The sequence below is a fragment of the Trematomus bernacchii genome, unplaced genomic scaffold (genome assembly GCF_902827165.1).
Source record: "Trematomus bernacchii unplaced genomic scaffold, fTreBer1.1, whole genome shotgun sequence".
Lineage (NCBI taxonomy): Eukaryota > Metazoa > Chordata > Actinopteri > Perciformes > Nototheniidae > Trematomus > Trematomus bernacchii.
The window spans coordinates 8616202-8640163 of record NW_022987547.1 but is presented as its reverse complement, the minus strand read 5'-3'; the positions used below and the strand labels follow the sequence as shown (position 1 = coordinate 8640163).

At 39.3% G+C, this 23962-nt stretch overlaps 1 protein-coding gene across 2 annotated transcripts; it reads left to right on the top strand.

The window, feature by feature from the left end:
* The first annotated feature begins 217 nt into the window (after positions 1 to 217).
* Positions 218 to 23728, top strand: pi4kaa (phosphatidylinositol 4-kinase, catalytic, alpha a). 2 transcript variants are annotated; one of them, XM_034122825.1, is made up of 54 exons: positions 218 to 397; positions 3220 to 3336; positions 3438 to 3531; positions 3687 to 3775; positions 4167 to 4239; positions 4326 to 4573; positions 5071 to 5137; positions 5239 to 5387; positions 5485 to 5550; positions 5641 to 5737; positions 5849 to 6040; positions 6135 to 6235; positions 6666 to 6795; positions 6884 to 7013; positions 7106 to 7201; positions 7286 to 7469; positions 7613 to 7713; positions 8240 to 8408; positions 8936 to 8986; positions 9288 to 9396; positions 9489 to 9625; positions 9712 to 9845; positions 9954 to 10036; positions 10115 to 10185; positions 10812 to 10936; positions 11021 to 11102; positions 11185 to 11268; positions 11364 to 11453; positions 11585 to 11704; positions 12035 to 12127; positions 12295 to 12451; positions 12568 to 12695; positions 12791 to 12949; positions 13054 to 13205; positions 13402 to 13509; positions 13899 to 14119; positions 14883 to 15038; positions 15743 to 15822; positions 15925 to 16124; positions 16973 to 17060; positions 17161 to 17328; positions 17417 to 17470; positions 17579 to 17699; positions 18281 to 18410; positions 18498 to 18568; positions 18948 to 19020; positions 19125 to 19305; positions 19392 to 19496; positions 19940 to 20065; positions 20199 to 20319; positions 20432 to 20591; positions 20805 to 20894; positions 21346 to 21429; positions 21554 to 23728. In XM_034122825.1, exons 1-54 carry the CDS (start codon positions 299 to 301, stop codon positions 21603 to 21605), a joined length of 6366 nt encoding a protein of 2121 aa, XP_033978716.1. In that variant the 5' UTR covers positions 218 to 298; the 3' UTR covers positions 21606 to 23728. The 2 variants fall into 2 exon arrangements, with proteins under 2 accessions (XP_033978716.1, XP_033978717.1); XM_034122826.1 differs by having other exon boundaries at positions 299 to 397; positions 13899 to 14026.
* Positions 23729 to 23962: the final 234 nt, after the last annotated feature.

Genomic DNA, 23962 nt, shown 5'->3' with positions numbered 1-23962 from the left:
GAGAAATATGAAGTAACTTAAAATAGAAATACCTAGTTGAAATGATAAGTCACTACAAATTACACTTAGGTATTTGTGTCCAGTAAATGTAGCATAATACTTTAATTGTCACTGTTTTCTTCACTTAGCCATGCTCTCCATCACTAGCTCCTTGTATTTTGGCTGTGTGACCTTGCTTTGCGCTTTTTAGCACCCTGCGCTTGCCGTAGTTGTCAGTGCAGCGTTCTCCTCCTTGAATCGGACGACTGAAAGAAGATGTTTGTTTTCATGTGGCGGCGGTATTAAGGCATCTTTAAACATGGCTCTCAATGGAGGGGGAAGCAGAGGATTTTACTTCAACACCGTCTTGTCTTTGGCTCGGTCGTTGGCAGCTCACAGGCAGGCCCCGCTAGAAAAGGTAACGTTATACGTGGCCCGGTAGCTAACGACAGTTTCAAGCTAATACCTGTCAAGAGTCTTTGACATTAAAGGCCTGTTCTTAACTTCCCTTCTCTAATGGGGTTATGTGATTTTTTTATTTAAAAACCACAGTTAACATGTCTAGCAGTTTCCTAGTTTATGTATTACGTTGCCATTTTCTGATTTAAGACGACACAGTAGCACTTATAACTGACTTCAGAGGTGGCTAACGTCGGCTAACTGTTAGCTGTTTTGAACCTGTAGCTAATCTTCTCTTAGGTTTAAGACTTGATGTGTACGATCCTTAGCAGGAAGGAAAGCTCACATTTCCAAAAGGTGTACACTTATTCCTTTGTAATTATATGTAATAGTTCATATTCATTAAGCTGTCAACACAAGTTGTATAACACAGATCTTCATAATGTTTTTATTCTTTCTGCATAACATCAATAAACTAATAATTCATTAGAAAATGACTTGAAAGACCAATTCATTACTAAATAAAAGATAGATAAAGTTAAAATGTTTGTAAGGAGGTTATTAGATAACATTTAATTGTATGTCATGCACAGAGTTAAGATACTGATATAACAAAGTGTCATTAACACAGTAATGTATAGAAACAAATATTAAATGTGTCTTAGGATAGCGTGGTTTCACTATTTTCTAATGCCAAACAGTCAAATTATTTATCATCAAAATGATTAGATTATTCCATGTTGGTAAAAACAAGTATTAATCTAATATTCGATTGTAGGCAGAGGGTAATTGTCATTACTATTTTGAGTCTACAAACATACTGTCATTCAGTATGGTGTCCAATATTACTTATTGTTAAACCAATTCATTCAGTTGAAGTGATGTCCTTTGGTTCAAAAGCAAGAGCAGTGTTTACTTCAGGTGTCAAAAACGTTTTTTTTGTCTCCAAACAAAGAAGCAATCAGTGCTAAAGTATTGCTTATCGCTATAGGGTGAATCAATGTATCCATTAAACTAATTGCTGCATTTTCGCGTGTCAAAGTGAAGCTGTCGATGTGTTTTCGCTGAAGCAATCAATAGTAGATGAGAACAGTTCTAACCAGAGGACCACCAATCAGACAGCTGCCCTGGGGAACCACAAGTCCCAGAACACTGTGTGTCACTTTCCTTTTGGTAATTTAAGTACTTTCATATTGGTCTGGGAATGTCAACATTAATATACAATATCAACCTTTTCCTGCATTTCTATGTAAACTTAAATAAACATGAAATAAAAATAATGCTGTGATCTCTAGCGACAGCAGAGACCCCACCCAAACAGGTCCATCTGGCAATGACAAAGAGGAAGTATCACCTCTATATTACTGTCAGTGTCATCATTTGCAGACATAAAGGAAGATGTATTATTAAGTCATGACATGCAGACTAAGGAATCACAAAAGGGAGGCAACCAACTTGAAGTCCCACCCAGAAGATGTAATCATTTCATCTCACAACATATTTTAGATGAAGGGTTTAAAAGTAAATTAGATTGATTTCTGTGTATTGGAAGTACTGTTGAAACTCAAGTTATTTGGAATAATAGGGCAACTATGTAACTCAGTCAGGCGGTTAGGATTTGTATTCAGGGATTATGATGGACCACAAGGGAGCCTGGGAAATATTTCACAACAAAAGAGCAGACAGGAATTGGAGTGATTTGACCACACACCCACTGAGATTTAAAATGGGGAAATGTGTTGAGCTAAAGAGGAAGTCTATCTTCTAATGAAAAAGCTGTGGTAGCAGTAATACAGTGAGCAGGCAGTTTAGTGAATTATTGTGTAAGTGGACTTTGCCTTTCTGATTTTTCTGTCTATGTAAGGTCTTTTGAAATGTGCTTGTTTTAGTGGTCTGCAGAAGCACACTTACAGGAGTAGTTTAAAGCATCCACCATTAATCAGACTTACAGTATGGTTTGCTGCAATAATCATTTTAATAGTTGATTAAAATATTTTTTTTGTTGCCATAAATCACTCATGGGTTTATTCTATAATATATTAGAAAAGCGTAAAAGTTAATAATTACCCAGAATCTAAAGAGACTCTGCTTGTTTTTCTAGTCTAAATCCTCCAAAAGGTTTATTTAACTATCAAATATGACAATTAATTGCAGCAAATCCTTAATTTTTCTTAACTTAGTTAATATATTGACTGTTTGAGTCCAATGCTTGTGTGGAATGTAAAGTTTCTGAATGTTATAAGTGGTAAACCGCAGGGTCTGCTTAAGCACATAGACCAGATTGTCTGAACAATACCCTTCTTTCAGTGGGCGCGAGAATGCCCTTTGGTACTTAAGAACATGTTGTATTTGACTATACACTACTTTCATTAAGCACAGTTTTCCTGGCTCAGTAAAGATCTTAGCTGCTGTCAAAACACATAGCATTTTATTACTGTTTTAGGACTGAAAAACAACCGTTTTGAGATTTAGCTTTTGAGTCAAATGTAAATTCTCCACAAATCATGGCGTCTCATCCTTTAACAGCATTAATGAAATATACTCTGCATTGCATACTGAATAAAATATTCAAGACTTAGAGATCCTATTCTGTATTTGAAAGTGTATAAATCCCTCTCATAGCTTCAGCCCTTTGGCATTAGGTTAATTAACGCCAGAGGCAGACTTGGCTCAGTTCCTGCTGCATATTCAGGGAATCAAAAATCATTATCACTAATGGAACCTAGCCGTGTGCAACTCATTAAGCTGAGATAAATGATGCACTGCAATTTTCAAAGAGTGTGTTGTCCATAGCTGATGCTTACAGCTCATTTGAATAATTGTAATGTATTCCTCTCACAGGTACAGAAGCTACAATGCATGTGCCCCACAGACTACAGAGGAGTCTTCCAGCTGGATGAGAGGAGGAGAGATGCTGTCATTGCTCTGGGCATCTTTCTGGTTGAGTCAAACCTGCAGGTAAACCTAGTTCCTACTTACCTCTCTACTACTGTATTGCTATTAATCAATTGATGTTCTAGTATCTCTGTATAACTTCCTATTTAATACTTCTGTTGCAGCACAAAGATGCTATTGTCCCCTACCTTCTTGGGTTGCTTAAAGGGCTTCCTAAAGTTCAGTGGATTGAAGAGAGCTCAGAACGCAAAGGAAGGGGTAACGATACACCTCTGATTTTGCAACATTATTAAATATAAAGCACATAACGTTCACTTTAATTGTGTGTTATTCAATATACTTGAGATATGGATGACTGAATACAATTAAGGGCGTTGTTTTTTTAAATATTTGGTGCACTTCCTGTCTTGCAGAGACCCTTCCTGTCGCGGAGAACTTCACCTTTGGTCTGGTAACACTACTGTCAGATGTTGCCCAACGTGATGAAACCTTACGAGGACAGGTGTGTGTGTGTGTATTGTTTGCTGCTGGCATTGTTCATCCTGTTCATGCTGGCTGTGAAGGAGTAATTCATGGGAACATCTCCTTGCAAATCTCTGCAAAAAAGTAATCTTGTACTTCTTCAAGTTAAACAACCTTGGTGCTTTCTATCAACTTTGCAGTGGATGGAGTTCAACAATTCTTCTTTGTGTAACTCTCCTTTACGGCAGCCACCAAGGATAGACTCTCTTTGGGACATAGAGAAAAACATTTTGTACTAAAAGAGCTTTCTGCTGAGCCTAATATTGGCTTTGTCAAAAAAAGGGATTTCAATATTGACATCAAAAACTTTAAATGTTGATATGCATGGTTGAGGCAGAGTATATGATATCAGTTTGTATCATCTTTGACAGATCCTGGAGGCGATCATGGACATCATGCAGATCCTGCAAGATATCTGCAAGAATCCAGAAGTTCACGATAAAGGTACCACACATCCTGCGTTCTTTGTATTCTACTCTGCATTTGAATCATTCCTAATGTTCTAACCTCCATTACTCTTTTCTGTACAGAATACCTGTGCAGGTACACTGTGCCCACCCTGCTGGGTGTTGCTCGAGCTTTTGGCCGCTACAGCAACACTGACGAGCCGTTACTGTCCAAGCTGTTCCCCCGACCGGTTGCTCCTCTCCCGGCTACGGCGGATGAAAGTGATGCACCGCACCGGCGCTCCTTCAATGACTTCCGCCCCATCATGCCGAGCTCTTTACTGTCGGTGTGTCAGGGAGACACTCTGAGACGCAAAGGCTCCAGTCAGCAGGTAGAAATCATTTGGAAAAAGTAAAGGAACAAACTTAACCGAACCCCTAAAAAGCTATATGTTTTCCAATTATGGTGTCAGAATATACCAAAATTGATGATGACCATATTATTTAAAAAATTGAATTTTCATATATTGATAAAAATACACATATGACAATACCATTGTGGCAGATGGCTGTTGGATTGTTTTGCTTATTGGTTAATCTGAATGCCTATTCACTATCCGTTAGTGTATTTGAACATTTTTGAAAATCAAGACTTTCTCTTCCTCCTTCTAATTAAATGTATATGCAATTTATATGCAAATAAATTAACAAAACATACAATAAACAACGTTAAAAATAAATATGGCTAAAAGGATTTTATTTCCTCAAAAGTTCTAAAGATAAAACAATATTATAATTATGTAAATAGTTTAGGCCAAGATAATTTTATAGTGAAATCTGATATTGTTTCCCCCACTTTGATTACATACTGTTTTTTGTGTGTTTTCAGGCCAGTCCAGAGAGAGCCTGTCTGACCCCCATCTCCCCCTCTGACCCCTCTGCACAGTACTTTGAAGGTCAGTACCTGAGCAGAAGTGTTTGAGGCCGTTGGGCTTTCAGGAACCATCAGTGACTCTCTGAGGAAGCTGCTTTAAAAAACTTCTGCTTCCCTCTTCAGGTTCATACCTCCCTGATGGCAGCGCAGTGGACCCTGACTACTACTTCTCCACCATCAGCTCCAGCTTCTCCGTCTCCCCTCTTTTCACTGGAAGCAGCTCCGGAGAGTTTCATGTCCCTCTGGATATGCTCAAACAGACCCTTCACATGGTTAGCAGCAGAAAATATGCAATTGATTCAAATAAAATTCAGTCCCAAGTAATGTATAAAAAGTGGAATTTCATTAACTTGTCTCTCTCTATAATAGGTTGAACATTTTGTCTCTGAGAAATTTTTAAAAACACTGGATGACTCCTTGGCAGAAGTTATAGAGGTATGATTTTCTTAAATCACTTGTACTTGTGCACTTATTTTTTTCTTGATACATTTGGTTCATTAATACATTTGGTTCATTTCTTGGCAGTTGAATCCTGGCTTTCATCTGTACTACAAAACCTTCAGTGATCCTCTGTATGTAGCCATTTTCAAAATGCTAAGAGACACGCTTTACAATTTAAAAGGTAAAGAATCCAGTTTTTTTCCTCTTTCTTCAAACGTTTTGAACATTTAGCGACATATTTCTCGTTTAAATGGGTCCATAGGCTATCATGTTTTATTTGTTGTGTTCCCAGACCTACAGACAGACTATGTGAAGGAGGTTCATGACTTTGTGCTGGAGCAGTTCAGCAGCAGCCAGTCGGAGCTGCAGAGGATCCTGCATGATGTTGAGTATCTCCAGAGTGAACTGAGCCCTCTCAAACTGCGCTGCCAGGCCAACGCTGCCTGTGTGGACCTCATGGTGTGGGCAGTGACTGAAGAGCAAGGTCAAATATCTCCTTTTCAGACCGAATGTAACTGTCAAAGAAGTCATTTCAGCAATTTTCATCTGTTTTCTGTCTATATATTTGATATCAATAGGAGCTGAGAACCTTTGCACCAAACTATCAGAGAAGCTGCAGTCCAAGACGTCGAGTAAAGTCATCATCGCTCACATGCCACTCCTCATCTGCTGCTTACAGGTAACAATTAACTGCTTGTTAAACAAAAAGGTTTCTGTCATTCTAATCTAGTCTTGGTTATTACCATAGACTGTATATATACATTACATTATATATATATATATATATTTATTACACATCCTGTATCCATGGATCACACATTGCATGATATATCACCAGATCTTCACTTTTAAAAATGAGTTTACACAGTTGCTTTAGTTAGCTAAACAACCTTTTTAACATATGGCAGTAATTGGGTGTAAATGTAAAGAAACAAGTAATCTACCCGTTAGCTGTTTTAAATATTGGGTAAAACTAAGCTTTAAAAGTTCAAACTTACAAAATGTTGCTGCAACCTTCTCCAGGTATATTGTTTTTTTCAAAGCCTGGATGCAGTGCAACCATAGTTGTTCATTCGTTCACACATTGACACAAATGTCTGTGTCTTCAGGGCCTGGGTCGTCTGTGTGAGCGCTTTCCGGTGGTGGCCCACTCTGTCACCATGTCCCTGAGAGACTTCTTGGTGGTACCCTCTCCTGTCCTGGTGAAGCTGTACAAATACCACACCCAGTGCGCTCCAGGTAACACAATACACTCACAGCTCCATCAATCACTTGCAGTATTATCTCCATTGCAACGTTTACTCACCAAATCCTAACATTTTTTAAGGGACGGGTGAGATAAAGATCCATGTGACCAACGAACATTCCCAGTCAACCCTCAGTACAAATTTGAGCAAGAAGAGCCAGCCCTCCATGTACGAACAGCTACGGGATATCTCCATCGATAACATCTGCAGGTGAATTCACTCACACACACTTTTACAGCATATACACACACACACTGGTATCCACACAGATGTTACCTATCTCTCTCTCCCTCTGTCCTCAGGTGCCTGAAAGCTGGACTCACGATGGATAATGTCATCGTAGAAGCTTTTCTCGCCAGTCTGTCTAACCGTCTCTACATCTATCAGGAGAATGATAAGTAAGTCATATCATACTGACTTTGAAGAGGATGAAAAGCCTTCCTTTGAGAGTGTATTTACAGATGTTCCCCTCCCTTCCTCAGGGATGCTTACCTGATCCCAGACCACACCATCAGGGCTCTGGGTCACATCGCTGTGGCTTTACGGGACACCCCCAGAGTAATGGAGCCCATCCTCCAGATCCTTCAGCAGAAGTTCTGTCAGCCACCCTCACAGCTCGACGTCCTCATCGTAGACCAGCTAGGCTGCATGGTCATCACTGGCAATGTAAGGAGTTATTTCTTTATTAATTATTTTAAAACAGACCTTACCCTGAAGATAAAACATCGATATAGCTAACAGCTGATTCTATCTATACCCTTTAACGTTAAATGTTTCTAACCTCATAACTTAATTTGTTTTCATCTTAGCAATACATCTACCAGGAAGTGTGGAATCTGTTCCAGCAGATCAGTGTGAAAGCCAGCTCCATGGTTTACTCTAACAAAGACTACAAGGACCATGGATACAGGTGACCTAAAATCTCAACTGACACAATTGTTAGCCTTCTGATTACATAAGCAAGTGGTGCACAAGTGGGAGAATATTGTAATCCTCATATAGTTGAGTATTAATCACATTTGTTGAGATTCTTGTAAATGAATGTTGCTGTGTGCACACAGTAAAGTAGCTGCTGCAGCAGAGGCAACTGTTTTTCAATCTTTTACTTCTGGGAAAAGCAGCACTGTTTCATTAGAGAGAAAGAAACACAGTAAAAAAAAGTCAGAAAATAATAAAAAAAAACACTAGTGGAACTGAAGTTATTGATGAAAATGTATTGTTTTCTAACAAAAACACAAGACATTGTCTACTTTTTTTTCAATTTTGATGATTTGACACTTATAGATATATCTATATTCTAACCATTACTAAAATGTGGTTTGTATAAAGTAGGGGAATGTAAAGTGGGAGAATATTCTCATCCTCATATAGTCGAGCATTATTCACAGTTTGTCATGAAAGTCTAGTAAATGTCATGTTCCTTTTCTTGTTTGCAGACACTGTTCCTTGGCTGTGATAAACGCTCTGGGTAACATAGCAGCGAACCTGCAGGCGGAGCAGATGGTCGACGAGCTTCTTGTCAACCTACTGGAGCTCTTTGTCCAACTGGGCTTAGAGGGGAAGAGAGCCAGCGAGAGAGCGCCAGACAAAGGCCCGGCTCTGAAGGTAGAGCACACGCACATCTACACACACACAGCAGCAATGAGACTTCAGTGTTGGCTCAGGGGGGTAAAAGTCCAGGAGAAAAGATGATCTTAACATAACCTTTGCAGCCGGTCGAGAGCATGTAAACATTTATTCCAGCTAGAACATTACCAATACATTTCCAAAATGAAATTATTGGTTTATAAGGGTTTAATGAGCCAACCATTAACATCAGCCTCTCTGGTTCGTCTCCAGCTGGGGACCTTTTGTTGCATGTCATTTCCTGTCAAGTCTCTGCCGTCAACTATCAATAAAGTGATCAACTGAACAAGAATATAAACAATGATTTAACTGCCATGATAACGAGGCAATTACATCGTCTCATCTTTATATATGAATAGTGACATTTATTATAAAGACAGAAATTGCAGGGAGAGAAGTAGGATTGCATGCCCCTTGAAGCTTGTGTAAAGTATGCATGATTTTGTTGTAGAAAGTACTTTTATTTCAATCATACTGACACTTAGATTCCTTCCTTTTCTCTTTAGGCATCAAGCAGTGCTGGAAACCTTGGTGTCTTGGTTCCAGTTATTGCAGTGGTAAGTGTTCTGGATAAAATGTCCAAAATGTTCAGCTTTAATCACACTGTTTTATTTAGCATGTTAAATATTCCCTTTTTAAGTTGAATTGGATCCTTCCCCCTTTGCTGCATGTAGTCCCCCCTCAACCTATTTCCCCTTAATCTTTTTCTATTAATTAAGGCAAAAAGCCCCCAAAAAGTCAACTTGTTCCACTTTTTTTGTAACTTATATAATACCCTACCAGCAATGCTCTTCAGCTTTGAATATACTGTACCTTAACAACCACTCAGATCCATTCTCTCTCTTCCTCTGCTGTTAGCTGACTAAGAGGTTGCCACCAATTAAGGAAGCAAAGCCGCGTCTGCAGAAGCTCTTCAGGGACTTCTGGCTCTACTCTGTTGTCATGGGATTTGCTGTTGAGGGCTCAGGTACAATAATATACATTAAAAGCATTTACAAATAATAATAATCTACTATATCTTACTTCAGCATCACGTGTTGCTTCTGTTGAAATCTTCAGGTCTGTGGCCGGAGGAATGGTATGAGGGAGTTTGTGAGATTGCAACCAAATCACCGCTGCTCACTTTTCCAAGCGGGGAACCTTTACGCTCAGAGCTGCAGTACAACTCTGCACTGAAGAATGACACTGTCACTCCGGTATGAGAGCACAATCATGCACAGATATGCTCACACATCATATCACACAAGTGCTCATACGTTTGTGGTTGGTTGTTGTTTTTCAGGCGGAACTGAATGATCTGCGGAGCACCATCATCAACCTGCTGGATCCTCCTCCTGAGGTTTCTGCTCTCATCAACAAGCTGGACTTTGCCATGTCCACATATTTACTGTCTGTGTACAGATTGGAATACATGAGGTATGCCAACAGGTCTATAATATGTATTGGGTTATGTGCTTCACGGTCTTCGGGGATTATTCTAGTGTGCAGTATATCATTTCTATAAGTGATGTTTTCTCCTTTTAGGATGCTGCGTGCTCTGGACTCTGAACGCTTTCAGGTCATGTTTCGATACTTTGAAGACAGAGCAATACAGAAGGATAAATCTGGTAAGCAAAAAAACCAAACATAAACCGCTGCTTTTACATGCTTATTATAATCATTAACATTTAATATATTCCTTCCAGGCATGATGCAGTGTGTCATTGCTGTGAGCGACAAGGTTTTTGAGGTCTTCCTGCATATGATGGCTGAAAAAGTAAGGGAGATGTTTTTTCAATGAAAAGAAACTTGTATCCTGTGAGGAATGTGTTTTTATTACACATTGGAGGATTAGACTTTTTTTTTATCTGATGCCCTTATTTAGGCAGGTTCCATTGGCATTAAAAAAACGCTGCTGCTCATATAAGGTATTTTAAGCGCTGCCTGCGTAGAGGCACAAATATAGGAGGGCTGAATGAAAATGAATTCAAGTTGCTGCAGCTGCACCTGATTTATTGTGGCTTTAAAATAAACTGTGTATAAGGTTTTAACGTCTGGGAAAGCAGATTTTTTTAATGAGAGAAAATAAAACAGTAAAAAAAAGTCTCAACAGTTTAGAAAGTAAAAAAAAAAACACTTGTAAATCTTAACTAAGGAGTTAATTGACAGAACATTTATCTAGAGCTTGTTTGAAAATGTTGGATTTTCTAGCAAAAATTCGCTTGTACATCCAAATGTGATTGTTTTCCATTTTTGCCTGTTATCACTGTACTCTAAACATTATTCAACATTGGACTGTTGGTTGAAACAAAACAAGACTTATTATGATATTTCTAGAACAAATAAAGAATTAATTAATGAGAAAATAGCCAAACTTATCTAATATTTATGCTATATTTTCAGCCAAAAACCAAAGCCCATGAGGAGGAGCTGGAACGACATGCTCAGTTCCTCTTGGTCAACTTCAACCACATCCACAAGAGGATCCGAAGAGTGGCTGACAAATATCTGTCCGGCCTGGCTGAAACGTGAGAGTGCATCAATACACATGCCTATATATCCAGAATACTGTTTAAAATACATTAGTGTCAACATTATTTTCTTCTCCTCAGTTTCCCCCACTTGCTGTGGAGTGGCCGTGTGCTGAGAACCATGTTAGACATCCTGCAGACGCTTTCCCTTTCACTCAGTGCAGTAAGTGATGTTAAAAGTGGATTATTCAACAGTCATCAATCAGTCTCTCTCTATACTTAAGGGTGTTTGTGCTGCATTTCAGGACATTCACAAGGACCAACCTTATTACGACATCCCAGACACTCCACACAGAATCACCGTCCCAGACACATACGAAGCCAGAGAGGTAATTACACTTTATTCTTGATTTCCGCTTATAAAGAACTCAGCATTTACTTATGTTCTACATCTTATCTAATGCTTTTGTATCTTAAATTGTAGAGCATAGTGAAGGATTTTGCTGCTCGTTGTGGAGAGATCCTTAAAGAGGCGATGAAGTGGGCGCCATCTGTGACCAAATCCCACCTCCAGGTAACATTTATTTCTGAAAAAAGTAGTCCTATAATACTAGAAATCTCTACATGTAGAGCCTCATATTAAATAAAGTTCACATAGCGGCCCAAAACATTCTTTAATCTTTGTACTTTATGTGTTTTTATCAGGAGTATCTGAACAAACATCAGAACTGGGTGTCGGGTCTGTCCCAGCACACGGGCCTGGCCATGGCTACAGAGAGCATCCTGCACTTTGCTGGTTACAACAGACAGAGCAGCACACTGGGGGTAAGTCATACAACTTACTTGTACTTATACTTGTTAATGCTGCAAATTGATCATTTATTTCAGAAATAAAAATGGCTCAAGAATGGAGCCTTGTGGGACACCATTAACAATAGTTGCTTAATTCACTGTTTATCCACTAATGGGGGCTTGTAGTTATTATAGGTGTACCTGACTTAACTCAAAATAAAGTGAAATAGATCCAGAATACTTAGAGCAAGAGAACAATGTATTTGAGAAATACATTTGTTACTTAAATGTGATGGCAAGTTAACCTTCTTTCTATATTATAAATTACAATTGATATGCTTATTTCTTATGCTTCACCTGTAGACCACTCAGCTGACTGAGAGACCAGCCTGTGTGAAGAAGGACTACTCTAACTTCATGGCCTCCCTCAACCTCAGGAACAGATACGCTGGAGAGGTAAAAACAACAAATCATACATACAATTTCTCATAACTAACTGCTCTGCTTTCTGTGTCTTAAAACCACCAAATTATATTATCTTATTTGATCAAACACTTTTAAATGTCGCTTGCTTCACATACTCACTTCTTCTCTATCTTCTTTTCTTTCTCTTTTGTCTGTAGGTATCTGGTATGATCAACTTCTCCGAGGCAGTTCGAGGACAATCCGATCTGAGCCAGATGATGATCAAGCAGATGGGAGAGGCTTTAGAATCTGCACAACCTAAAGCCTTCACTGAGTCCATGTTCAAACTGGCTGCTTTGCTCATTAGCTCCAAAGGTTTTACATTTTCACTTAGATTAATATGTTTTATTTTAAATGCACAGCTCTTTGTTCTTCTTTGAAATGCTCTGGACTTGTTGTCTGACTTCTACTTTCTCCTGATCTTTCTTAAGAATGCGATCCTCAGCTCCTGCACCACCTCTGCTGGTCTCCTCTCAAGATGTTCACATCACACGGCATGGAAACAGCTATCGCCTGCTGGGAGTGGCTGTTGGCAGCTCGTGTTGGAGTGGAAGTACCGGTACATATATTTTTTTCTCTAAATCATTTTTGTGTCCTTTGAGACAGTGCATTTCTATAGTGCTTTTATACAGTAAAAATCACTTTTCTACACAGTTTATGCGGGAGATGGCAGGAGCGTGGCAGATGACGGTGGAGCTTAAGATGGGCTTGTTCTCCGACGCTCAGGTGGAGGCTGATCCTCTGGCTGCTTCAGAGGAGAGTCAGCCTGTCCCCTGCCCTCCAGACGTTAACCCTCACCAAATATGGATCGAGGTCAGACAAAAGCAATTCCACTTTGGTTACGATAACATGCTTTTATAAATAACCTTCCCCACTACTTATTGTCTCTCATGCCTACCTTTTTTATTCTTCTCCAGTTTCTAGTCCAGAGGTTTGAGATTGCAAAGTATTCCAGCGCAGATCAGGTTGAGATCTTTGGCAGTCTGCTACAACGCTCCCTGTCTCTCAATGTCGGTGGGGCGAAGAGTAGCCTCAACCGCCACGTAGCTGCCATTGGGCCTCGTTTCAGGTACATTAACACAGAAAGCTAAAAGATAATGTTGGTATGTTTTCTGATCCCTTTACTTTACCTACCTGTCATTTGACGTCTGTTGATTCTTCAAGGGTTTTCAAAACAAGCTTGTTTTTTAAGAAAATGTGCTAATTGCATGGAAAGTGTAGAATTTTGTGTTGCAGGTTTGTTTATATATGTCTATGTACTTCAGGCTGCTGACTCTGGGACTGGCTCTGCTCCACTCTGATGTCCTCACAAATTCAACTGTAAGAAATGTGCTCCGAGAGAAGATCTATTCTACAGCCTTTGATTACTTCAGGTACCTACACACTCAAAATCTATGGTGCAACAAACATTTTCATGCAATACATGTGTAATGGCTTTTTCAATTACAATAATATATTCTATAAAACCTAAAAAGAATAGTACAAATACCACAGTAGCTTGAGAAGATTTCTTTATAGTGCTTGTTTCCAAAAACAGTCCAAATTCCAAAAGAATCAATTATAGAAAGAAGAATGTTTTTGCTAACATGCTAAACTAAGATGGTGAATGTTGTTTTACCTGCTAAACAATGACATGTAAGCATTTTGATTGGGTGTATGTTAGCATGCTGAAAGTACTGATTTGCCTAAGTAGAGCCTCAAAAAGAATTGAATTGCAAATCAAAATCCCACTCAATAAACTATTGGTGATCTAACTCTCCAGCGCCCCTCCGAAGTTTCCAACCCAAGGTGACAAGCATCTCCGCGAGGACATCTGCATCATAATCCGTTTCTACGCCAGCATCCTGTCTGACAAGAAGTACCTGGCAGCATGCCACTTGGTCCCACCTGGTGAGCTTGGTACTACCCCGGCCCCGAGCACGCTCTCTGCCGGGATATTTGGATCGCTTATCGTGTCCAGCACTTCTCCGATTTCCCTCTTAAGTAAGCCTAAAGCGGTGCAGCTCGGCCTGCACTGCAGCAGGGGCATGCTTATGGCGCGTGACAAATTTGATGCTGTTTGTCCTCACAAAGCTGCTGATAGATCCTGGTATCTATCGGTTTATATTACCAACCTAGGTGTTTCAGTTTTTAACGTTTTTTTCCTCAGTGTTGGTTTTACACTACTTTTCTTCCTCTTATTTTCAGTGCCTTTTTAAAATTTGTATTTACAATCTTTCCTGAATAATAAGCAGCTGTGAGGGAAAGCTCAAATTTGTCAACTGCGTTAAGATGCATGATTATTCATCATCTCAGCCCCACCCGTCTGCCCCAATCCTCGATTTTGATCAACTTCCAAATAATTAATTACAAGCTATAAAAATGCTTTTTTCTTCCAACCCAGAAAATCCTCTCCTCTTCATTACCGACGACCCAGAGATAAGACATGGTCTCATTCTCATACACATTGTAGCGCTTCAGGTAGACGGGTCCTCTAACCGCTGATCCTGGGTCAGATTCATTTGCTGCCAGCCCCCCCCGCACATTAACAAGACAAAAAAATATCTGACCCAGTATCAGTGGTTTAAAGGAAGCTCTACCTACATGCTTTCAAACGCATGACCATCACAACAGCAGAGGACTAACTGATAACTCATCTCGCTCATCTCTCCTCATATTATGATCGTTTTTCACTGTTGAGAATTACTACATGAGTCTACATGTGCTTGTGTCTGGACCAAACTAAATCTGTTTGTGTGTAAAACAGATAATCAGGACCCGTCCCTAAACAGTCTGTCGGTGATGAACGCAGCCGACCTCCGGAGCAGCATGGACTCCAGCGCTCGCTCCCAGCAGAGCAGCCAGGGCTGGATCAACACCTACCCGCTGTCCAGTGGCATGTCCACCGCATCCAAGAAATCAGGTACTGCTTATGATCAGCATGGGAACCATATGTTTACAGAGAAAGAGATACCAAAAACGAGTTACAAACTCCCATCCTGGTGTTTCCAATTTGCTTACCTCAGTTCTGCTGTTTTTTAAACAGTCTTATTTGTTTGTTTGAGGTTATGCCTGTATGGATTTATATGTAAGATCTCATAGTATCAGATGTTTTATCTTAACCTGTAGTGTTACAAATATGTGGAGACTCTTAATATGAACTAAATAAATAAGATGAAGTTGGTCATTTAACTCTCAAAAATGGGAGCATGCAATATGCTGGATATGCAACTTGTTCAGTCACTTTCAGGTGATAACACTTCAACACAAATACTGTATGATTTCAACTATAAAGCTTAACAAGCTTTTTGAGAGATTTCTGCATTAACCATGGAAACTGTAAAATAGACTGGTTATCTTAACTGTATAGTACCATATATAACAATTCATACAATTCATTGGAAAAATACTGCAACTGTTTTTATTTATTTAATTATTTATTTTGACCCAAAAGTAAACAAAGGGATGAACAACATTGACTGTCCCATAATAAAAGATAATTGAACCATTAGACTTCGGATAGGAACAGAGTCCGGATTAAGACTAAAGGAATGTCCCCATTCCATGAGAACACAAATACAGACAACTTAAACTCACATTATGGTCTATCTGTTCTCTGTTCCCTAGGCACGTCTAAGAAGAGTAACAGAGGGACGCAGCTTCACAAATACTACATGAAACGCAGGACTCTGTTGCTGGCCCTACTGGTGAGGGGGAAAAAAGAAATGTCATTCATTGTTTTTAACTCCTCTTCTCATTATCACCCACTCTTCATGCTCTCTTTCTCGTTCCCCTTTCTGTGTTTCCAGGCCAGTGAGATCGAACGTTTGACCACGTGGTACAACCCCCTCTCCGCTCAGGAGCTGGCCATCGCAACGGAGCAATCTGTGGAGACCAGCATCGCCAACTGGAGGTCCAAATACATCAGTCTGACGGAGAAACAGTGGAAGGACAACGTGAACCTGGCCTGGGGCATCGCACCTTACCTGGCCATGCAGCTTCCAACAAGGTTCTCACTCTCCCTCTGTTTGTTTTAAGGGGACCTACCATGCAAAATGTACTTTTTTATGTCTTTTATACATAAATATGTGTCCCCGGTGTGTCAGGGAACTCACAAAGTGTCAGAAAACAAAACCCTCTCTCTTTTCCTCCGTACCCAAATAAAAAAAAAACGGAGCTGATCCAGATTTGCGTCCGATATGACGTAATATCAGAATTGCACTATCAGAAACGTCACTATCAGAAACAATTCCCGACGTGTTTTGGACGTAATATGGTCTTTGTTTATATTAGCAACATCGCTAACACTCAGAGCTAAGCTGTACTGGAGAGAGTATGTGTAAAGAAGCAGGAAATAAAGAAAGGAACTCACCTTGTGGTGAACCGGCAAGAGAAAAAGCATTTGAGCTCCATACTGTTTCAGAAATAATCCTTGATGTGGTTTGGAACATGATATGGCGTTTCATCATGGCAGCATTTAGCTGCATCTCCGGTAGAATTCTGAGCAGGCATTAGCTCCCCCTCTTCTTTTTTTTTTTTTTTTCAAGGTAAGGACCCTGAACCTGCAGTTCTCTAACAGGGCTGGAATAGAGGGATATGATAAAATATCAAATCTTTAAATCAAGCTTTTTTAATGGTTTTACCACTATAATTTAATTTGGATGTCATTTTGAATGAAATGTTCTTATGTGTGTACCTCATTGGAATAACGGTTGCACTTCAACGCTTTTCTTTGTCACTTGTGACCGCATCGCCTTCTGTTCAGAAACAGTTAAATCGTTTTTTTAATTACAACCACTGAAAAAAGTTCAATCTCCTACCTGATCCAGATTATTTACTTGTTTGCTTGGTTCCCAGGTTTAAGAATGACGCTATTGTTGCTGAAGTAACCCGGCTGGTGAGACTGGACCCCGGAGCCGTCAGTGATGTCCCTGAGGCTGTCAAGGTAACAGCACTTAGTCTAGTATAGCTCAGATGCTAAGCTTCTGAAATTGTGTCTTTTATGTTTTAATTTAATATTTTCGTTCACTATCCTTACCTCCTAGTTCCTGGTGACGTGGCACACTATCGATGCAGACTCTCCTGAGCTGAGCCACATCCTGTGTTGGGCTCCAACAGACCCGCCCACTGGTCTGTCGTACTTCAGCAGCATGTACCCTCCTCATCCTCTCACCGCTCAGTACGGGGTGAAGGTGCTGCGCTCCTTTCCTCCAGTAAGTCACACACTCCTGGATTCCTGCTGTAGAGACATACAACTTGAGGGTATTCACAGATATAACGTTTGTTTATTTCTCTTTTTAGGATGCCATCTTGTTCTACATCCCTCAGATTGTTCAGGCTCTCCGTTATGACAAGGTAAACATGATCTGCTCTAGCTAAAATGGTTAGCCGACTGAAATGAATCAACAACCGTTATACTTCATGAAGCAGTAGTAATACACTCTGATGCTCTGTCCTGGTCAGATGGGCTATGTGAGAGAGTACATCCTGTGGGCGGCCCAAAAGTCTCAGCTTCTCGCCCATCAGTTCATCTGGAACATGAAGACCAACATCTTCATGGACGAGGAGGCGCACCAGAAAGACCGTGAGTAGAGAGTTCAAATCACAAAGACCTGTAATGCTTCGACTGTGATTTACAGCAGCACTGACAATAGTGAGATCTCAGAGTGCCAGATTTAAGTGTAGAACTAAGGTTGAATACCAGAAATTGAGATCTTAGTATTTCTTGGGAATTTTCAGTTACTTCAAGCTATTTAAAAAAAAAATATTGGGCACCTCATGTCTGTTTGTTCTGAAAAAAACCTTATTAACTCTGACCTTTATTACAGCAATTTAACTTGATACCCTTTTAGTTGTAGTGATTTCCTCCAGTTACTTTACACACTAAAATGGCAGTGTTGCAGGCCTTCATGTCTTTACTCAGACTTCACTTCATTATACATCAATAAAGAGTGATAGTCATGTTATTGAGATCTAAAATGTGTCTGTTAATCTTTAATATACACTCTGAACTGTTAATTTTTTACCTTCCAACAATTTATTTGTCTTTTTATGTGTAATAACATTGTCCGCCTAACAGAAATCCATTATCAGGCATAATTAAATCCAATGAAGGTGAAAGTGTAGGTGTAATGTCATTAATTCCCGCCTCATTAACATGTGCAGCTGACATCGGGGAGCTGTTGGAGCAGATGGTGGAGGAGATCACAGGTTCGCTGTCGGGTCCGGCCAAAGACTTCTACCAAAGAGAGTTCGACTTCTTCAACAAGATCACCAACGTGTCTGCCATCCTCAAGTAAATTCCTCACCATTACTCTACAAATCATTAGCAAACAACGGGATGTTTTGGTGTATATTTAACTTGAAATCTTTTTTTTTTCAGGCCTGTTCCTAAGGGAGAGGAGAGGAAACGGGCCTGCCTCAAAGCTCTGTCCGATATCAAAGTCCAGCCAGGTAACATACTCCTCCTCAGTCTGTCTGGATGGATCAGTAAACATTGCTAACAGAAGTTGTTTTAAGAAGTCATTTTTACAATATGTAATGGTATGTAATAATTCATAGATATTTAAAAATAGAAAGAAAAACAAATGTAAACAAACTAAGACCACAGCAAATTCTTTCAAGTTTCTCCAAATTAGGTAAATGTATGTTTGTATATCTTAATAGAAATCAGCTTGTACTCATTTGCCAACTATATAAAATATATTTTCTCTTTACATGTTTTCATTGTGGTACTGTCTCTGTGTTGTTTTAATTTTTTATACATATTTTTCTTTGTAAACTTATTATTATAATTATTGAAGTGTGATTGACTCCTTTTGGTGTTTTCTAGGCTGTTACCTACCAAGTAACCCTGAAGCCATAGTGCTGGACATCGACTACAAGTCAGGAACACCCATGCAGAGGTAAAGGAGATTTAGCATACTTAACCTCAGATGAAATCGGCATGATACTTTATCAGGACCTATATTGTTGTTATCTCATGGGAATATATTCTCTATCGTCACAGTGCTGCCAAGGCGCCCTATCTGGCCAAGTTCAAGGTGAAGCGCTGTGGAGTGAGTGAGCTGGAGAAGGAGGGTCTCCGCTGTCCCACAGACTCTATAGAGGAAGGAGAGGAGAATCCAGACGGATCACGCAGGATCTGCTGGCAGGCGGCCATCTTTAAAGTGGGAGACGACTGCAGACAGGTAGCCCGCTGAGCTTATTCCCTGGGATATTTCAATAAAGGAAACTTTGACTTTTGTGTAACCCTGCTGCGTTCCTCTGTCTCCAGGATATGCTCGCTCTGCAGATCATTGGGCTTTTTAAGAATATTTTCCAGCTGGTGGGCCTGGATCTGTTTGTTTTCCCCTACAGAGTGGTGGCCACTGCACCAGGGGTAAGACTTCATGTTCAATCATCCTCCAAAACAAATTATTCTCTTTTCTGTATTTCCTATTACATTTTTTCACAGTCTGTAACTTATTTTTGTGGCTTTTCTTTTTCATTTTGATGACGTAAACATGACAGCACTTCTACACACAGCTTAAGACCAATCTGGCTAATCACAAAATGTGAAAATACTCAAAATGTCCTAATCATTCTTGCATAGTAAAACTAAAAGTACTGTAAGTTAAAATTAACAGCATTTTGATAATAAATGGTTGTCGGCAGTTAAAAGATATATGGCTTAAACTAGATGTTAAAAAAGCCGTCAGGTCATTGCAACACCCATATCGCAACAATTATACTGTTAAACATATTATAATTGGAAGGAAGGATGGCTAAAACGTTGTAACGGTAGATATGTACTTGTTTATTCACTGCCCTTTTTTCCCTCAGTGTGGTGTGATCGAGTGCATCCCAGACTGCAAGTCCAGAGACCAGCTGGGCAGACAGACTGACTTCGGGATGTACGACTACTTCCGCAACCAGTACGGAGATGAATCCACCCTCGCTTTCCAGAAGGTGCAAAGAGTTTAACCTTTCAAAGTCACGCTTTTACTCACTGTTAATGAGCGACTGTCAACCCTGTCTAATCATATTAAGTCTTAAGTATTAAGACAAAAAACGTACACCAAAACATTGTCTCTTTCCACAGGCTCGGTATAACTTCATCCGCAGCATGGCCGCCTACAGCCTGCTGCTGTTCCTGCTGCAGATCAAAGACAGACACAACGGCAACATCATGCTGGACAGCAAGGGCCACCTCATCCACATAGGTATAGTGTTTAGATATTTAGACATGGAGGTCTGGACTAAGTTGTTGTGGGGGTTACATCCTTTTCAGATTCTTCCAAATACGATGTGTTCATGTCTTCCTTGTTTTTTTAGACTTTGGCTTCATGTTTGAGAGCTCTCCTGGAGGTAACCTGGGCTGGGAGCCCGACATCAAGCTGACCGACGAGATGGTGATGATCATGGGAGGAAAGATGGAGGCCACGCCGTTCAAATGGTTCATGGAGATGTGTGTCAGAGGATACCTGGCTGTACGGTAAGAAAAGAAAAGTGTGGACTCGGTTTGTAGATTGTTTGTCCTCCATATGCTTTGTCATGGGACAAAAGAGCTGTATTTCTTTTACGTTAAAGAAGGGAAACAGTGCTTTACTAATAAGATAACTTTCATATTGTTGTTCAACATGATACTTTGTTTAAATTTCAATATATCTTATGTTGTGTGTCTTGTGTGTCTTCTCTGAACATAAAGACCCTACATGGATGCAGTGGTTTCCCTAGTGACTCTCATGCTGGACACTGGACTGCCATGTTTCAGAGGACAGACCATCAAATTACTCAAGTGAGTCCAACAGTATGATGTCGGGGAATGTGTGTAAAATAGGGGGTATACTTGGTGACTTATATACTTATTAATGTTGCACACATCACTTTATTAAATGGACCTAATTGTGCAAATGCCACTTCTTTCCTATTTTACATTACATTTTTATGCAGTAAATAGTGAGAAAGCGGATGGATAACACTGCAGTTATAAATAATTGTTACTGCACTGTATATGTGCAGCGTTAACCATTTATCTCAATGTGATTGGGACCAACAAGATACAGAGAATCAAAGGTGTTACAATAGAACAAAACTTGTTTTTTGCTGAAACCTTGGTTTTCATCTTTCATTTTTTTATTTTGACACCTCGCACATGCCAGAATTATGTTTACGGCGTGTTTTGCTGCCCCTTAGTGGTCAGAAAATGGAACATTGATGTGTATTTTATTTTATTTTATTTTAATCAGAGGACGGTTTAACCCTCAAATGAGTGAGAAAGAAGCGGCAGCCTTCATCATTAAAGTCATCCAAAGCTGTTTCCTCAGCAGCAGGTAAGAAAAATACTCAAATGTTATCAACATTATGCAAAACACCAACAAAACAAGACATTAAACTGGCCGTCTTATTTGAAACATGTTATGACTTACATATTTCCGTTGTCTTTTCTTTTATCAGGAGCAAAACGTACGACATGCTGCAGTATTACCAGAACCAAATCCCTTACTGAAAGACTTCTGCCGGACCTCCACTGTACGTCAGATACAAACGTCTCTACACAAGCAATGCAAACCTTCTTTGGGTTGATTTTAAAAAGGCCGTGCGATGCATTTTCCACTCCGAGACAGCAATATGGCACTTTGATCCTAAAGCTCTGATTTTATTCAGCATACTGTAAGTTGTCGGATTTTATATTGTACTTCTGTGTTTTAAAGTACGTCTTCATTCAACTTGAGACTAAAGAACAATGAACAACTTTGACCAAAACAGGTATTTAAACCACCCTTTAAGTATTTTCTTCTTGATGCTCTTGTTTGTTTCTAACACTAACTGTCACACTGGAGGAAGAAGATGGCCGCTAAGGGAGCCATATTTATCGTTTTTGTCAAAGCAGCTGTAATCATCATTGTGATCAATTGTTACTATGCTGTTATCCACTTTTATGCACTTTATAAATCCCAGTATTTCATCGGCTTCTCCTGCCTATGATCACAAGCTTAAATAGAGATAATAAGAGATAGAGATTATAAATTAGAGACAAAGCAATCTGCATTTTAATCAACTGATTCCGTAATCACATTATTTTTGATTTAGTAGAATACTAAAGCTGGTAGACAGATCCAGAATTACTCTGCATTTAATCTAACAGTAGTTTTTAGGAATATAATTGGTATTTAGAGAATCAAATGTAATTATGCTGTAGTACGTACTGTAGAATATTTACTGTAGATCAAATCAACATCGCAGCTAATTTTCTGTGATTTATGTGGAACTTGTAGAGTTATATGTGAAGAACTTATTAATCAGAAGATTATAATAGCTGTGCTGCTTTGAAGATAGCCCTCAAAGCCAATCGTGTCTCACATCAAAATGTTAGCTTTTGCTTTGTTTCAGTTATGTAGAGATTGTTTATTTTCCACCACATGAATCTGATGACTGACGACCTGCAGTTTGAGGAACCTGTACGGCTTTGGTGCAAGGTTCTGCTTTTTGTTTCCACTGTGTTTTTCAAACTGTGTTGTTATGGGTATACCTCTTCAAAAATACATTTCAAATGCTCTGTTTCTAAGCAGCGCTAAAATGAAGGACAAGTGTAGGGAACAGAAGAGGAAAGCAGAACCTGTGACAATGGCTTCAAGTTAAGTTCCTGTAGTGGAAAAGGAGGATAATGGTAAAGCTGCAACAGTACATTTGTCAATCAAATTAAAAGTAAATGTCTACTATTTTCTAAATCTATTAATTGTTGAGGTCATTTGTCATATACAGTAAAAAAGTCAGAAAATGCTGTTTCCAGCTTCTCAAATATGAAGCCGTTCGCTTTTTTTCTCAGTTTTATCTCATATTAAACCGAATATCTGGAAAAACTGAGAAACTGGGATGAAAAACGAATTTCTGACATTTTATAAACCAAACAATGAATCGATGAATCTTATATATTCGGCAGATTAGCTAGCTGACGGCTGACCAGGAACTCACTGACTGCTAACCACATTTATGTCTTGTCTTATCAAATGTGTCGGAAACATTTTCCTAACATGTAACTCTGTTTGGAAACATTCCTTTGTGTATCTGAGTTATATTGAATCACTTGGGTTTGGAGTTTTGTTGGATGATCTTGCTTTTACCGCTGCAGACGATGATTATACCTTAAAAGCCATTTCTCCTGTACCTAAGGTAGAAACACAACTGTAGTAATACTTGACGAAAACCCTAACCTTATGCAATATATTGATGTATATTGATGCTGTACTTGTGTGTTATATGCTCAACAAATGAACTCGCTATAATTCCTTCCATCGTGAGAAGTGTTTCTCTGTCTGTCTTAGTGTCGTTGCAGAATCGACGTAAACGCAAGTACTTGTTTAATGGCTTGTTAAAGAGGCTGACACTGCTGTGATAAACTCTTCATGAAGCCATTTCAATGTTGTGGATTTTATTGAGTTGCTGTATTTTAAATGAGTTAGTCATCCCGTATCTCAATCAGATATGTAATATATAAATGTGTGTGCATTTTTTGTTTGTATTTGCTCAGTTTGTGGCGACATCATTGACGGTTCAGATTAATCACCTCTTGTTCTGATAATATGTGAAAATGTCTTATTTCCAGATTAAATGTGTAAACATTTCAAATCACTGATGTGTGTTACTCCTTTGTTCTCTGCCTTGTTGTCATGAGCTCAAAATAACTTCCACAGCGGATTAGAGTTTTTTTTTTAAGAAGTTGGGTTCATTTTTCAACCCATAAAGGAACTAAATGCTAAATATATAAATAAAATGTTTTTTTTTTTAAGGCAATCTGGTATGTATGCGGTGGAGTCGGCTACCACAGGATTCTTATCACGTTTCAATCACATTTCATTGTATCTT

What these genes read in the sequence shown, in the direction of transcription:
- pi4kaa (XM_034122825.1), top strand. Translation starts at nt 299, where the DNA reads ATGGCTCTCAATGGAGGGGGAAGCAGAGGATTTTACTTCAACACCGTC. An exon ending in TACAAGGACCATGGATACAG is followed by an intron (nt 7,714 to 8,239) that starts GTGACCTAAAAT and finishes TCTTGTTTGCAG; the next exon opens with ACACTGTTCCTTGGCTGTGA. An exon ending in ATTTGCTGTTGAGGGCTCAG is followed by an intron (nt 9,397 to 9,488) that starts GTACAATAATAT and finishes TGAAATCTTCAG; the next exon opens with GTCTGTGGCCGGAGGAATGG.